The sequence below is a fragment of the Bos taurus genome, chromosome 14 (assembly GCF_002263795.3).
Source record: "Bos taurus isolate L1 Dominette 01449 registration number 42190680 breed Hereford chromosome 14, ARS-UCD2.0, whole genome shotgun sequence".
NCBI classification, from domain to species: Eukaryota; Metazoa; Chordata; class Mammalia; order Artiodactyla; family Bovidae; genus Bos; species Bos taurus.
The window spans coordinates 21031451-21047806 of record NC_037341.1 but is presented as its reverse complement, the minus strand read 5'-3'; the positions used below and the strand labels follow the sequence as shown (position 1 = coordinate 21047806).

Sequence of the window (16356 nt, the reverse complement as noted above, 5' to 3'; positions counted from 1 at the left end):
AGTCAGGGGATTGGCTACTTGGATGCATCTATCTGGTGGCATATCATGGCCTTGGATTTTGCAAGTATTTTTGATGGCATGAATAAATAATTAAGACGTATCAAGTGAAAGTCTGAAATTTATATATATACAGTATAATACTAACATTGTGTTAAAAAAAACAAGAATATTCATGCCTAGAGAGTAAATAATAGTGGCTCTTTGAAGGTTAGGATTATCAGTAATCTTTATTTTACTTGGTTTTCAAGTTTTCTGTGAATTTGTATACTACTATTATAATCAAATCAGTGAATATTATAAAATGGAATTTATAATAATTATGCATATAATTTATATGTAATATAGGATTCATTTTTCACTTTTTTCAGAAAAATGTATATGATAAATGACATCTTTGAAGCTCTGTGATGTAAATTATTTATATTATGACCTTTTTCTGTTCCTTGATTTTTCTGCTGTATACTTTTATTTAGTGTATTTTTATTCCTTAGGAAATTATTGTCTGTGTGTCTCTCTTGTACTTCATCTGGTCTAAATAAATCAATACTGCTCTCTTTATTTTTACCTTGTCAGTTTTGTTCACATAACGCATGCACACAGTTGAGAAGGTTAAGTGATACTACAGGCCTTGACGACAGCACAGCAGCTCCCGGCTCCACCTGTCCCTACTCAGGAGACTGACACCAGAGGGGATGGGACGGCATGGAGCCGCCACAGAGCACGGGAATGCTGCCTCCACGGTGCACACTGAGATACTTGTGCAGCGTAGACAGCTCTTACTCTCCATTGCAGATAAAGGGTTAGCTCCCATTCCCCTTGACATCTCTACTCTCATTCGCCCCGGGTGGTTAAACGACTATTCAGATTAAATAAGGAATTATGTTTGCACTGGTGCTACTACGTAAATACTAAATATTGTCTTCCACAGACCAAATAACGAGTTCCCATTCTAAAGGTCCTTTTGTTTTCTGGTGGGTATTGGTTTTCCCTTAACATCCTGTTTTAGTCCCTCAGTGTGCCCTGTCTGTCTCTGAGCCTTCCCTGGCAGTCTGAGGCCCAGGCTCTGTGTCCTGGGGCCTGCCAGCTTGCCTAGATCCCGGGTTCTTCTGGCCTCAGCAGCACTGCTGTCTTCCCCAGGCTCAGCTCTGCGGTGCTGTGTATAGTGCCTTGAGTGGGCATGTGGCCCCCATCTCTTCTACATCCCGACACCTTTCCTTCCTTCTGCTGTCTGTGCTTCTCCAGGCAACTCTTCTGATTCTTCATTCCACCTGTATCTGGGCTGGGTGCCCTGTAACATCCTTGTGTAACTTCTGTGCTCATCTCATTTTGGAATTGTTTATGCCAGTTGTTTTCCACATGTGGTCTGGAGTCCTTGAGGTCTTCTGAGAGCTTTTTAAGGGCCTGAGAAGTCTGTCCTGGGTTTTCTACTGTAACCTCTGAAAACACCTACTGTTCTGCAAAGCAACTGGGCTTGTGGGAAGCACAGCTTTGGGTGTAACATTCAAAGCCTGTGCAGCCAGCTGTACCAGCAGAAACAACAATCTCAATAAAATTTCTAGTGCAGCTAAGTCTCTGCTGGGGTCTGTACCTGGCTTTAGTCAATCAGTCCTCCACAGTCGTAACCCCAGTGATCATGGTCCTGCTTTAACCGTGCTTTGACATTTTGACATTTGACCTGCTTTGACATTCAGGCCCTGAATATCATTTTACGTGGAGACAGATGTCATTTTTATTTATTAAAATTAAAAAATCTGAACCTGGTTATAGCCTTCATTAGTCTGTTTTACAGAGAAGGCAATGGCACCCCACTCCAATACTCTTGCCTGGAAAATCCCATGGACAGAGGAGCCTGTTGGGCTGCAGTCCATGGGGTCGCTAAGAGTCAGACATGACTGAGTGACTTCACTTTCTCTTTTCACTTGCATGCACTGGAGAAGGAAATGGCAACCCACTCCAGTGTTCTTGCCTGGAGAATCCCAGGGACGGGGGAGCCTGGTGGGCTGCCGTCTATGGGGTCGCACAGAGTCGGACACGACTGAAGTGACTTAGCAGCAGCAGCAGTCTGTTTTAATTCATGGAAAATGTCTTAGTGTTTTTTCATCTGTATGCACAGTCCCCCGGATCACTTGAAGACACTGTCTCATTGTCTTACAGGAAGGTACTCTATTCTCAGCTTTTTGTTGAAAGTTTTCATAAGCTGCTGAGGTGTGGCTCTAAAGTGTGGAAGTTTGTCCCTTCCTGTCACTTCAGAACATGCACATATATTGTGACCACCACACCTTCATCTTTATCTCCATGTCATTACTCTGTTGACTGTGAGCTCATTTGTGTGTTGGGATTCTGCCTGCAATGCAGGAGACCTAGGTTCAATCCCTGGGTTGGGAAGATCCCCGGGAAAAGGAAATGGCAACCTACTTCAGTATTCTTGCCCGAAGAATTCCATGAACAGAAGAGCCTGGCGGGCTACAGTCCACAGAGACAGTCCACAGGCAAAGAGTTGGACATGACTTAGCAACTAAGTAACTTTTATTTGTGTTAAAGAAACATGCATCCTAGCAGGTTGTACCTTATATTCCGGGAAGCCTTTCCTGACTTCCTCCTGCATTACCCTTTGAGCTTTCTGTTCAGATCTGTTTGTCTTTCCTACCAGACTAGAGGGAAAGGAGTCAGGGAAGTCTGCTTCCACAGGGTGTGGTGCACCTGGGTGACGAGGTCGTGTTCTCTCTAGCCTTCTGAGTGCCTGTGTCTAAGGCCTGTAGCGGTAGATCTGAAACACAGATGCCCTGCACTTTCTAAATGGAGATGTAATTTCCCATGTTAATACTTGACTTACTGTCACCTGAAAGGGCTTCCCTAGTGGCTCAGACAGTAAAGTGTCTGCCTGCAGTGCTGGAGACCCGGGTTTGATCCCTGGCTCGGGAAGATGCCCTGCAGAAGGAAGTGGCACGCCACTCCAGTACTTGTGCCTGGAAAATCCCATGGACAGAGGACCTGGTAGGCTACCTTCCATGGGGTCGCGACGAGTCGGACATGACTGAGCGACTTAAGTTACTTACTGTCACCTGTAGTAGATGTTCCTAAGCTGCAGTAGACTCAGGGGCCTCTGGGAATTCAGGAGCCTTCTGAAATTGTATGCAAAACTTCCAGTTTGTTCATTTTTTAGTAGAGAGAGGGGAGTTTATGGTCAGACTCTCAGAGGGGGGAAGTAGGAGAAGACGAGGGGCTCAGGCAGTGGGGCAGCCTGCTGGTGCGGGACCCTGCTCCTCTCACTGCTTCTCTCTCCTCCAGTTCCTGGCCAGAGTGTGCGTCAGAACGCTTGTTTTGGGCCATGGCTATTGCATTTCTCACTTTCCCCCTTACCTGATTTATTAATTCAGAATTTAATTGATATATGAGTTTGCTTATTAACTTGTTGAATAAAGCTTAAATTGTGTATTCAGTATTGAAATTCTTATTTTAACAAGTTGTACTTATGTTTCCATTCAATTATGCTGAGTTTGTTAAAGAAGTTGTTGTACGCATGTGTGTATAACTTACGTTCTAGTGCTTAAACTATTAAAAGTTGTTAACAAAGTTTGTGGTCTCATCGTGACAGAATTTACCAAAGAAAATCTTAAGAGTTGTATATGTATATATATATGTATGTATATATATATATAGATTTAAATACACACACATTTTAAATATGTGAGTCTCTTTTTAAGTTCCATTTTGTATTCAGTGATTAGGTAATATGTTCTTCTGTTAACATTTTGAATTTATGTGGTGTGTTTAGGAATTGTTACTGGATTGTTTAGGAATTTTAAATGAAGTAACACGTGCATATTTATCTAGGCTTTCCACACTCTGTAGAAGTCCATGTGACTCAGTGATGACGAGCATGGTCTCTGAAGTCTAGACCAGCAGGGACCTCACCCCAGCAGCATCACCTTCCAGAGCAGCATTGTCCTCTATGGCAGCCACTGGTCACGTGGGGCTGTTCAGCACTTGGAGTATGGCTGGTGTGACTGGCTGGATTTTTAGGTGTATTTAATTTTAATCAGCCTATGTCTAGGCAGCCCTGTGTGAACTGTGGCTGCTATACTGGGCCTCACAAGATGAGGTGACTTGACTCTTCTGTGTCCCAGGTTTCCTCTCTGGAGGATGAGATCACACTTAAGCTACCCTTTGTGGTGGTTTTAAGAATAAATACTATATTTAAGGAGCTTAACTCTGTGCCTGGAAGAGACTATGTCCTTGAGAAGTGGTCGTTAGTTATAATTACTATTATATATTTAATAAACTAGAATTACTTTTCTTTTGAGCATTCATTTAAACCTGTTTATTTTTATTCTTCCCTTTCAGGATTAATTTATTTTTGGAAATCAAGTGCAATATTAAAAGGAAAACAAAACCACACTACATTATTGGAAGCCATTTCTGCTAATTTTATTACAGTTTAAAATTTATGGTTTGATTTGAATACTATCATGGGAGGAGCTGTGAGTGCTGGGGAAGATAATGATGACTTAATTGATAACTTAAAAGAAGCCCAGTATATCCGCACTGAAAGAGTGGAGCAAGCCTTCAGAGCGATTGATCGCGGAGATTACTATTTGGAAGGCTACCGAGACAATGCGTACAAAGACTTAGCCTGGAAGCATGGCAACATACACTTGTCAGCACCTTGCATTTATTCTGAAGTTATGGAAGCATTGAAACTTCAACCAGGATTGTCTTTTCTTAACCTGGGAAGTGGAACCGGATATTTAAGTACAATGGTGGGCTTAATTTTAGGTAATTTTATTTTTGTAAAATTCTTTTTTAAAAAGTAAGCTGAGTTTGTACTGCTGTTTCTGATTTACAGGGTTTATAACTTTGTATACAGCATATGTTTGAATGCTCAAAGTAGTTCCTTCCTTCCTTAAGGTCAGAGTAGTCATCTTTTCTTATTTTCAGCCCTGACCCCCATAGTTAACTTTGCTTTCAGTGCTAGACGTGAAAAGTTCTTGGAACTGTTTTTGATCCTCCAACCACTGTCTGTACTGTAACAACTGAGCAGTTGGCAGGTGAGAGGCTCCAGAGCATCTTGTAGCCTACTTGAGGTCAAGCATCCTGACAGCGGCTGGGAGAGTTTGGTGGGCCCTGGTGTCCTGTGCTGAAAGGGGTGGTGCTGTACTTGTTAGGGATCTAGAACCCTGTGGGGGGCGGAAGATGTGGCACTGCTGGGGCAAAGCACAGGACGCAGGGCGGAGAAGAGGGGGAAGAGTGTGGGTTGTTAATGTGTCCGCCAAGCGTTATTTCTGAAGCAAGGGAACAGCAGTAATCAGAAGGGACAGATAGCGCTGCCTTCACAAAGCTTCCTGGTACTCACGATGAAGGCTTGGCATTGCTGAAAGCACTTGACACGGTCTAGTAACTTGTTAAGTGTTCCCAGTAACCATGTGAAGTGTGTATTGTCATGGTTCCTGTGTGTTTAAACTGAGTCACTGAAGTTCAGTGACTTGCCTGTGGTCCCATAGCTAGGAGATGAGAGCTGTGAAGTTGAGCCTGTGTGTGGACAAAGCATGCCAGGGGAGACACTGCTGAAAGGCATGGTGACCTCGGGTGGAGGATGGACAACCACAGCTCACAGCTCCCTTTGGTGTTTGCTGGGCACCACCACGTGACAGGCATCAAGGTGCAACACCAAGGCCCATGTGACACAGACTTGCCCTGGGGTTTGCAGACTAGACTGGCGGGGGTGGAGAGACAGGAAGTGAGCGGTTCTTATCCCATGTGATGTTTCCTGTGGCTGAGGTGTCGTCCCAGGTTACAGGGTCGAGGCTGTGGCTTACAGTTCACTCTGGAGTGCGGGGGAATCATTGGAGGACTTTAGAGAAATGACTGTGATCCCCCTGTGACTAAGCAGTCCTGATTTTTTTTGATTATCCTAGTGTCAATATTAGTAATGTCCTTTTTGTTGCCAAAGTGTCCCAGTTTGGACAGTAAATTATGTGCTCACATCGTATAGCTTCAGGCATTTTCAAGCCTGAAATCCCATTGCTCCGTGCTGGCTGTCTCTACACTTTTTCTCCCAGTCATGGAGCCTGCAGTTGTTTCACTTAAAAGAAGCCTGTTTATCTCACTACGGAGTCAGTTCCTGATACGTAGTAACTGGTCAGAAAGGTGACATTATTCATTTTTGCCCAGAGAGAAGTTAAGCAGTTTGCATTTACATTTGGTGATCTCTGTGATTCTGAGATAGCATTTTCATCAGGTTGGGATTCCAAGAAATCCAACTCTTGTATCATGAGAGCCTCTAGAAAAGGGATCCAGGATTTGAGAGGATCTCCAAATCCAAGGAGCAGAGTGGAGTGGTAGAGAGAGCTTCTTCCCAAAGTGGGCTTGCTGTCCTTGAGTCAGTGTGCTTCTTTACCAGCTCTGGCCACTAGGGCTCGAGTCCAGCCTCAGATAAGTGTTCTGCTCCTCCAGCTGGTTAGCTGGCTCCTGATGCAGGCGGGAGTTTAGCCAAAGGCCTGGCGGAGAGAAAAGGAATCACAGTTAGCAGCCTTGCTGACTCAATCCATTCCCTAGTCCTGGTCCCTAAGAAATGGGCTTCCTGGGGCTAGCTGCTTTTGTGGGCCATCCGCCAACTTTATTGACTTTTTTTTTTAATTGGAGGGAAATTGCTTTACAACGTTTTTTTGGTCTTTGCAGTACAACAGCATGAATCAGCCATAATTGTACACATATCCCCTCCCTCTTGAGCTTTCCACACCTCATCTCAGCCCTCTAGGTCATCACAGAGCGCCAGGCTGGGCTCACTGTGTTATTCAGCAGCTTCCCGCTAGCTGTCTGTTTTACATATGGTAGTGTGTGTATGTCAGTGCCTCTTTTCTTAATTTGTCCCACCCTCTCCTTCCCCTGCTATGTCCACAAGTCCATTCTCTGTGTTTGCATCTCCATTCCTGTCCTGCAAATAGGTTCATCAGTACTGTTTTTCTAGATTTCATGTATATGCGTTAATTTATTGTGTCTGGAATGTTTCCTCCTCCAACCTGAAGGCAGTGTGGAAATACAGACCCTTGTGTGGCAGTCCATAGGGAGGACATCTCCTCCTGCTCCCAGGCTCCAGGGAGTCACAAGTGTTCAGTCACAGGCATGACCACCCTTACTGGATATTGTTCGGGGATTCGTCTGTGTGTGTTCCTGCAGTCAGGATCAAGGTATAATTTCTCTCCTTTTGATGAGGAAAGTATTTGATGAGAAAGATAAAAACTTTTTAAAAGGAAAGAAAGAACAGAGCCTGTAAAACTGTGATTACAGTTAATCTTGCATCTCTCCAGCTTCTGAGAAGCTAATCATTTTTCTGCTGCTCCCCTTGTTTGGTTTGTGTTTCTTGAGCATTTAATTAAATCGAGGGGACACATCCACAGAAATCCCTTAGCACTCACTCCAGAGGAGGGTGCTTACATGCTCCCTGTAATTATTTGAGTGTGGTGCCTCAGGCTGGGTCCTGGTGCTTCCCATGACCTTGTCTTATTAAGTTCTGATAGCACCCTGGCACTCAGCACTGCCCTTCAGTCACAAGACGAGGGTGACAGGTGCTCCCTGGTAACAGCAGCTCTCATCCAGGGACGTGCTGGTGTAATCTGGGGGTCCAGGCTAAGGCGGGGAGAGTGGGGGTCTGTGGAGGAGGCCTCTTGGGGAATCTACCTTGCAGTCTTGAGAGCTCTTGTTCAGTGAGAGGAGTTAGGTTTATCCTCACTTCAGGAGATTTCTCATGATTAAAGTATACTTGAAGCAGTTATTCATAAATGGAATTTATTTTTGCCCCACACAGAGAAGGTGGATGATTCCAAGTTCTAAATTGTACCTCATTTCAGATAACTTGTTTAGTTTCCAGTTGAAGATACATTCATATTCTAAGAGTCTTCCTATGAAGAACTGTCACAGAGAATCTAGTCCTTCATTGATGAAGGTAATCCATTTTGAGAGCCCTTCCATCACCCCATGAAGATTCCCTCCCCCAGCCCCTGGCAGCCGCTTGCCTCTTTGCTGTCTCTAGGTTTTCCTTTTCTGTGCAGTTCATGTCAGTGGGATCGTGTAGCATATGATCTTTCTGTATGCTTGCTTTCCCTGAGTGTTAGATTTTCAGGGTTCACCCGTGCTGTGACATGTATCATTGCTCCATTCCTCTTGGTGGCTGAGCAACACTGTGTTGTGTGGGTAGACTGCATTTTGTTTGTTCTTTCACCACTTGATGCCTGTTTTGAATGATGCTGATGTGAACATTCATGTGTAAGACTTGGTGGAGACATCCATTTTCATTTCTCTCAGGTGGATTCCTAGGAGTGAGATTGCTGGACTGTATGGTAAGTTTGTGTTTAACTTTTTAAGAACTTGCCAAACTTTTCTGGAGTGGCTGCACCATTTTCTATTCCCACCAACAATGTATGAGGTTCCAGTTTCTCCATATCTTCACTGGTAGTGTTTTGTTTTATTTTAAATAGCATCTTCGTGGGCATAACATGGTATCTTGTGGTTTAAACTTGTACCTCCCTGATGACTAATGATGTGGAGCGTTATGTTCCTATGATTTTTGGTCATTCCTCTATCTTCTTTGGTGAAATGTCTATTCAGCTGTTTGCTCCATTTTTAAATTACATTGTTGGCATCCTTATTATTAATGAGTTGTAAGTGTTCTTTTAAGTACAAGCCCTTTTTCAGAAGTATGATTTTCAAATCTCTCTTCATTTCCTTTTAAGCACCCCTTTAGAAAACTCTCATGCCTCCCTTGAGGCCCGAGAGTGAGGGAGATCCAGAGTCTCCTTTCCCCTATCCCTTTTTTTCTGGACAGAACACAGTTCTGCAGGTTTCCATGGTTCTCTCTAAGGCAGATTTTCTTCTCTGCATTAAGCCAAACTTCAGTTTTCCCTCTATCTTTTTACCCTACTTTTTTTTTTTTTTAAGGAATTACAGACTATTCTTGGTATGTGCTTTATTTTGGGCTGTGAGTAAATCTATTTTGAAAAGAACCCTTTCCTTTAGGCTACTAAGATTTTCTGAAATCAGTAAAGCTCCTTACCATTTAAACTGTTTGTTCTTAGTCCTAGTTGGGCTTCTGTGTATTTTTTTTCTGTCCATATACCCTGAAGGAAAAGGCAACCCACTCCAGTATTCTTGCCTGGAGAATCCGATGGACAGAGGAACCTGGCGGGCTACAGTCCATGGGGTCGCAAGAGTCGGACACGACTGAGTGACTTTGACTTGACTGACCCTGTATCAGGGACTTCCCAGGTGGCTCAGTGATGAAGAATCCGCCTGCCAGTGCAGCAGCTGCAGGAGACTCAGGTTTGGTCCCTGGTTTGGGCAGATACCCTGGAGGAGGAAATAGCAACCCATTCTTGTATTCTGCCTGTGGGAAATCCCATGGATGTAGGAGCCTGGTGTGCTGTATAGTCCATAGGATTGCAGGGAGATGGGCATGACTGAGCATACACACACATGTACAAGTTTTAGAAATTTTGCAAATTTTACAGTAATTTGAGTATATTTCCCTATTAGAGGTTGAAAGGCAGTTCCTTCAGTGCTGTGAAGGGTGTCAGGTGGATCTCTTGGCATTGTGAGGCATCTTGAGTTTTTACTTTCAGGCTTAACTCTCCAATCTGCATTATCTGTCAGCTGAGCACAGTTGAGCTGTATTTGTGAATTTGCTTCCTTTCTGAAGTGTGTCTGTAACCCTCACATCAGTATTCATCACTGGTGCATGTGTTCTGGGAGAGGGGACGGAGTGAGTTGCTCTCTGGACATGGTGCCCCTGGGCCAGGTCAGGGGTGCAGTCCTGCTCATGTCTCAGGGCAGTGGCCAGAGGATGCACTCACAGCATGGTGCAAACAACTCTGGTGCTGGGCCAGTTTCTTCTGGAGCTCATTTCTTTCATAAAAGAAAACAGACTCTTCTAGGGTGAGTTCTTAGGACTGAACATTGTTGTCTGTTTGAGGTAGGTATATATGTGTAGTATATGCACACTCTTCCCTTGAAGCTATTTGCATATTGTTTTTCTGGACTTTATAGAACATAAACTACCACAAATAATGAGTACTGACTGGATGCTTCAGAAAATGACTAAACCTTTCTCAGTTTATGTATCTATATGAAATAATTTGTGAATCTCCAGTTTCCGGTGAGGCACTACTCTGGAGCGGGCTCCGTGGCCTCAGCTCTCTCCTCAGTCTTTCCTGGGCTGAGATGTGCTGGACTAGCGCCCATGTGAGCGGCTTACCTATGTCGCAGGGCTGCGCCTGCACTGGCCTTCACACCCTGTGTGGGCGGCTCCTGCAGCATCAGCCTGGCCACCATCCCATGCCTTCTGCCTGCAAAGATTCTTTTGATGGATTTCACTCCTCTTTGCGTTTCCTTTATAGACACTTACTTTAGCCTGTTGTGGAAGCTTCTTTGCCTTCAGCCTGTGGTGAAGGGCGGCTCCTCTTCTGTCTTCAGGTTACCTCCACGTGCAGAGGATTCACAGGTTTCCAGCACCAGGTCTCTCTGCGGAGCTGTGGACACTGCATCTTCCAAGCTGACCAACAAACTGGATACTTGATTTTCCTGTGCTTACTGCATATCTCTTCTTCAGTGTGCACGAGATTCTGAAAGTTCAACCTGTCTCCACCTCGAGTGACCCTTCCTCACCCTAGCCACACACCAGAGCAGTTGAGGTTGGCTTCTGCCACCTGTGTATCTATTGGTGACTCAAGGCAGAAACCTGAACACCACTCTCTCTTCTCTCTAATTATATTTGGTGGAATAGGCAATACGTTCACTGAGTTAAATAATCCAAAAGAATCAAAAGGCATACTTTTAAAGATTTTCCTTACCTGCCTCTCCTCCACTTTGTCTGGTTGCCCTCCCCACTTGAAGAACAGCGTATGGAGCCCTGGGAACACCTCCGCTTCTGCACAGACTCAATTTAATGTTTATGGGGATGATGGTTGACTTGAAATCAGAAGAATATTCTTAGGTACATGAAGGAAAATATGAATTGCATTTTAGAAGATTTCTAGCAAGCTGCTAAAATTAATAAATTTATTTTGAATGGAATATACTTTTCTGTGTAAGATGTACTTCTGTACAATGCCTCATTCTGTGATGAAATAGATGTGACACTTGGTTTTTTGCCAGTATACTTATAAAGACATGAAAAATACACATTTTTATGCTTTATATAGATGATTGGCCTCAGTCTTACTTGTAAACCTTTTAAAATTTGGGACCATAGCTCCCTTTATGTACATTTATCTTTCTTCAAAGAGTATTTGTTATGTGTGCCTTTGTGCGAGCTGCTGAGCATACAGCTGTGCAGAAGACATCCCACATATCGTGCGTGTTATTTCTGAACCAACAGCAGGAGCATTGAGTCAGTTTTGTTGGCTGTTCTTCATTTAGGTCAGGAAATAGTTGTTGAGTATCGATGTGTCTTGGTTACTTGTGACTTGATCACATGTATTGGCCCTGGAGTGTCTTTTGCAGGTGAATACACAGTGCAGCGAAAGAGCTGATGAAATGGCTTCCAGGGGAAGAGGACTGATACCGAACGCTGTTTACATTGCCTTTTAAACCACGTTCTGTTATGTTATAGTTGAGCACACTTTCTCAGTTTACTGACTTTGCTTTGGTGTAATGTTCCAGTGTAGACATGTGAGTTGCAGTTGTAAATTACTCAGCCACGTTAGACTTGGTGGGTATTATCAGCCCACTGGGTGGAGGTATCTAAAGCAGCTGGTTCTGACATCTGTTCTTGATAGTTTGACATTTTAGGAATGCATTTTACTTTGGGCCTTGAGCCTTTGGTCCATAATTGTTTAAACCAACCTTTTCAGATTTTGTTAAACATATTTTTCAGATTTGGGTGGTGTTTAGTCACTAAGTCACGTCCAACTCTTTTGTGATCCCATGGACTGTAGCCCGCCAGGCTCCTCTGTCCATGGAAAGAATATTGGAGCGGGTTGCCATTTTCTCCTCCACGGGATCTTCCTGACCCAGGGATTGACCCAGGATCCCGACCCTGCAGTGGCAGGTGGATTCTTTACTGCTGAGCCACCTGGGGAACCAGCGCTTCATTCCATAAGCTGAGGGAAGCCCACAGGACTGGAACTTCCTCTTTAATTGCAAAACTTGCCTCACAAGGCCAATGACAAATCTAGAGAGCAGGTTTCTAGTCTTAGGTGTGCCCTGCTAGCCAAAGAATTTGAAGCTTTAACGTGGTAAGATTGAGTAAACGTTCGACAGTGCTTTTTTAACGTCATATAATCAAATGGAGAAACCATAGGAAAATAGGTGTATCTTAGTAAGTTTCTCTTAATTTGGTTGTGATTCCTTAATCTTTGGCTGATTCATTTTCTTCCCCATTCCTTTGTCTCCCTTTGTACTGCTTTGTCTTTTTGCAGTACACTGGCAGGGTGTTCTCAGAAAGAGACCTGCTCATGTCTGCTCTCCACCTGTTATTACTGTCTCTGAATCCTTATAAAGTTACTCCTGAATCTTCCCAAAGATGCCCGGAATTAGTAACGAAGTATCACTGCAGTTTATTTAAGGGTGTTTTTCCATATATAGTTGACCTTCCATATCCAGGGTTTGAGGATTCATCTGCCAAGCAAAACTTGAATTTATCGCATGCTGGCAACTGTATACATAGCATTTACATTGTATTTACAACTGTATGCATAACATTCACATTTACATTGTATTGGGTATTGAGTAGTTGAGACAGTTAGGGGAGGATGTACAGATGTGCAGGTCATATATGCAAATACTCCTCCCATTTATACAAGGGACCTGTGTGTCCACAGTCCGTAGATTTTGGTATTTTCAGGGTCTGGTCCTAGAGTCAGCCCCCCACCATTCTCCCCCAATCCCCATATACCGAAGGATGACTGTATGTTTTAATTCTTGCTGAGAAACTTTTCACTAGTTTCCTAGAAACCAAATAACTGGTTCACTTACTCCCTCTTGTGGTAAATACTTAGTTTTATCCTGATGCTTTTATTTGTGGTTGTTAATCTCTCTCTTTTTTTGTGTGTGTGGTGGTTATCTCTCTATGTCATTTTACCCAAGAGAGCACAGATCTGATAGTCCAAAGAGATTTAAACACACATTTAGGTTGGGCACTGCAGTAATGAGGGGAGTGTTGATAGTGTGATCACAAAGATGCCCGTTAGGGTCACCTGCAGTGCCTGGGCCTCTCCCTGAGGGACTCCCTGCCTCTGTTCACAGTTTAAATCAGAATAAATTTAATCTACTTTTACATTTAATTTAAAAATTCTCAGGTTATTCTAATGTGCAGTCAGGGTAGACAACCACTTATAAACAGGCTGCGGTTTTGGTGCTGTGATTAACATAGTATTCGCAAAGAGAGCATGCTTGAATTTTTGGTGATTTGTAGCTGTCTTGTATTTTATGGTATGAAAGACTCTGACATCATTTAGTGATTTCCCACAGACCCATTTCACACAGTAGAAAGGACCTCACGGGGAACGTGACTGGTCTGACTGCAGCTGTAGGAGCCAGAGTTGGAAACTGAGGCACTGGCCTTGAATCCGCTGTGTCTCCCCCTGCACCCCCCGGCCCCCTCCACCTGCCCCAGTGACTGAGTAAGTGCATCTTTAGGGCTCCTCTAGTCACGTACCGTGTGCTGTGAAGTGGTCTTGCTAAGGCTGTTCCACAGATTAGCTCTCCACAAAGGACGGAGGGCACAGCGTCCTCGGCTCATGCTGCTCTCAGGTTCCCACGCCTGCCAGGGCAGCCTTCCACCTGCACACCACACTCTGTCACCTTTCTGGTACTTCAGAGAGGAGAGGAGTAAGGGGTATATAGATGAGAAATGGAGGTGTTGATAGACTCCTGATAGCTAGACATAATAATCGGTGACCTTTATGTATAAGTTCTGATTATTGACTAACTGGAAAGTGATAAATAAGCTAATTCAAGTACCACAAAAGAAAAACATTCTCTAGAGCTTATTATTATATTGACATTGTATTGTATTTGTTACTGTTCTTAGTAAATGAACTTTTGCCAGCCTTAAAAATAATTTCTAATATAGGGTATCTAGGTTTTTCTAATAATTGTATGTCTTAATAAATGTTGACTTCTGTGTAAGTTTCTCTTTCAATACTTAGCTATTAAAGATAGTGGTCAACTGTTAGTACTTTGATTTTTTTTAAATAATTGTATGACAGGGTTTTTAAAGTTAAAAAAAATTGTATGACAGAAATTAAACATTTATTATTTCTAGAAAGATCTCTTCCCATTGGCACATACAGAGTAACGTTGGAATCTGCTCAGTGCAGTCAGATTCATGCTAACATCACGTTAGATGATGTTAGGAAATCTTAGGCTTTGCTTTTGTGTGCCTTTTTCATTTTCTCCAGTGACAGCTTATATCTTTCTGTTAGAATTATTTTGTATTATTTATCCATTTCTTTGAAAATAGTGTACTTAAAAAAAAAATCTCTGAGTAGCACATCACTTTTTGGTTGAAAAAGTTGTGCATGCCTGTGTTGACACACTTTAGACAACAGGGTGTAATGGTGGAAATGCCTCCTCCCACCCAGACCTCTTCGTCCCCTTCCTTGGAAGCAGCTGCATATTTTTCAGTTTTCTATGTTCTATTTTTCTGTTCTGTTTAATACAGGTGTCAAATGAACTGTAATAAAAAGCATCACATACACTTCTATCATATCCTCGATGTGTTCTACTTGTATATCACATTCTAAATAAATGAGATGTTGGTGACATTGCCATATAAGTTCTGCCTTCTATTAGTGCATTCTTTTCAGTATATTAATTACTGTTTAATTTATTAGTGATAATAAAGATATACCTCCATGTTGTTTTAAAATTAAACAAGTCCATCCATTAAATCATCAGTGGTGTTTGTATCAGAATTAATAATAGTATGTACATTTATCTGTCAAATCCATTGTATGTTAATGAAATTGTCTTTATTTTGTGTCAAGGTGATGTGAAAAAGTCTTAAATTTTCTTAGCAAACTTTAAGCCTTATTTCTAAAAGTTGCCACTTTGTTCTTAGATATTATATGAGCAGAAAGCAAGAAAAGGAAAATGAGACCAGAGCTGTCTTAAGTGACAGAGTATGTAGTCCCTTTTGGTCCAGAGCACTCAAGTTGACTCCCTCTGCTAGTAAAGCAGTTTGAAATACTGAATAGCAGCCTAGACTTCTACATTCTTTACTTGACACCTTTCTTAGAGTGCTTATTCATTCAGTTCTATTGGAAACTTCAACCCTAGAAATATTGGCCTTTTAGTGATCTCTCATCCATACAACTAGATTCTTAATAGTTAATGAAAATATAAAAGTCTCTTAATGTTTTACATTCAGTGGATTGCTATAAAAGGGTAAGAGAAAAATTAGATTTCCTAGAGCAATATTTTCCTTACTATGTTTATAATGTTAAGTAATTGTAGTGTAATTTGAGGTTTTTAAATGAGGAAAACTTTGTTCATCATCATTATTCATCATTGACTCAATGGACATGAATTTGAGCAAACTCTGGGAGGTGGTGAAGGACATGGAAGCCTGGTGTGCTATAGTCCATGGGTCGCAAAGAGTCGGACACGACTGAGTGACCGAACAACAACAAGACAAAACTTTATTCAGGGTTTCTTAGCCTTTTTTGTTTCCTTAGGGAAGTCCAAGTTTTCACACTACTCAAGACTGAATACTAAATTAAAAAGTGACATCACTGTATGTACTTCTCTGTTTAATTTTTTTTTGCCATTTTCATTTATTTTTTGAAAAAAAGAAAATTCTAAGTTTTGTCTATTTGTCTTTGTTAATAATAAGGAATTATAAGAGATCTTAAATAATATTGAATGGATGCTCTAATTTGCAGATAAAGGCTAATGGTTTGATGAAACAAAAACCGAGAAGTGAAAAGATTACATTGATCAGAATAACTTAAAAAAAAGTATAAAAGCAGCAAAGGAATTTAATGCTGTTATGTGGTATGATGGATCAAGTACCTTTTTACTTAATCTTTTCATCTAAATACATTTTTCAAGTAGCATCAGTTTTTTTTTTTTTTTCAAAGCAAATCAGTAGAAATATAGTAGGTTTATCTGCTTTCGACTTGAAGATGGTTTCCGAACATTTGGTTTAATTTTTGTCATTCGGTAATTCCTAGATTACAAGCTGGTATTTTCATACCCTTCCTGTACATTCAAAATGTTCATTTGAATGTAAATGTGATTTTTTGGTTATTTTAAAGTTCTTCGAGGTCCGTAGCACTCCCATATATGTTGTGTTTTTAATGGCATTCAGTAGGGGCACATTCAGGTAGTTCCAAAGATATGTACCAGATAACCAAAAAA

The 16356-nt window shown here is 42.1% G+C and overlaps 1 protein-coding gene and 1 long non-coding RNA gene across 11 annotated transcripts in view; both read left to right on the top strand.

Moving 5' to 3' along the window:
• The window catches only part of PCMTD1 (protein-L-isoaspartate (D-aspartate) O-methyltransferase domain containing 1), a 48613-nt gene that overhangs the window by 14258 nt on the left and 17999 nt on the right, over positions 1-16356 (top strand). For 5 of the 10 annotated variants that reach the window (XM_059893248.1, XM_059893249.1, XM_025001576.2 and 2 more), the window contains one exon: positions 4345-4776. The exons of the other annotated variants lie outside the window; for them this stretch is intronic. In XM_059893248.1, the coding sequence (XP_059749231.1) occupies positions 4470-4776 (307 nt within the window). In that variant the 5' untranslated portion in view covers positions 4345-4469. The remainder of the gene's footprint in view (positions 1-4344; positions 4777-16356) is intronic. 10 annotated transcript variants of the gene reach the window in all.
• On the top strand, positions 4783-14770 carry LOC101906226 (uncharacterized). Its single transcript, XR_009490472.1, has 2 exons — positions 4783-9315; positions 10465-14770. It is a non-coding gene; the product is annotated as an uncharacterized lncRNA (long non-coding RNA).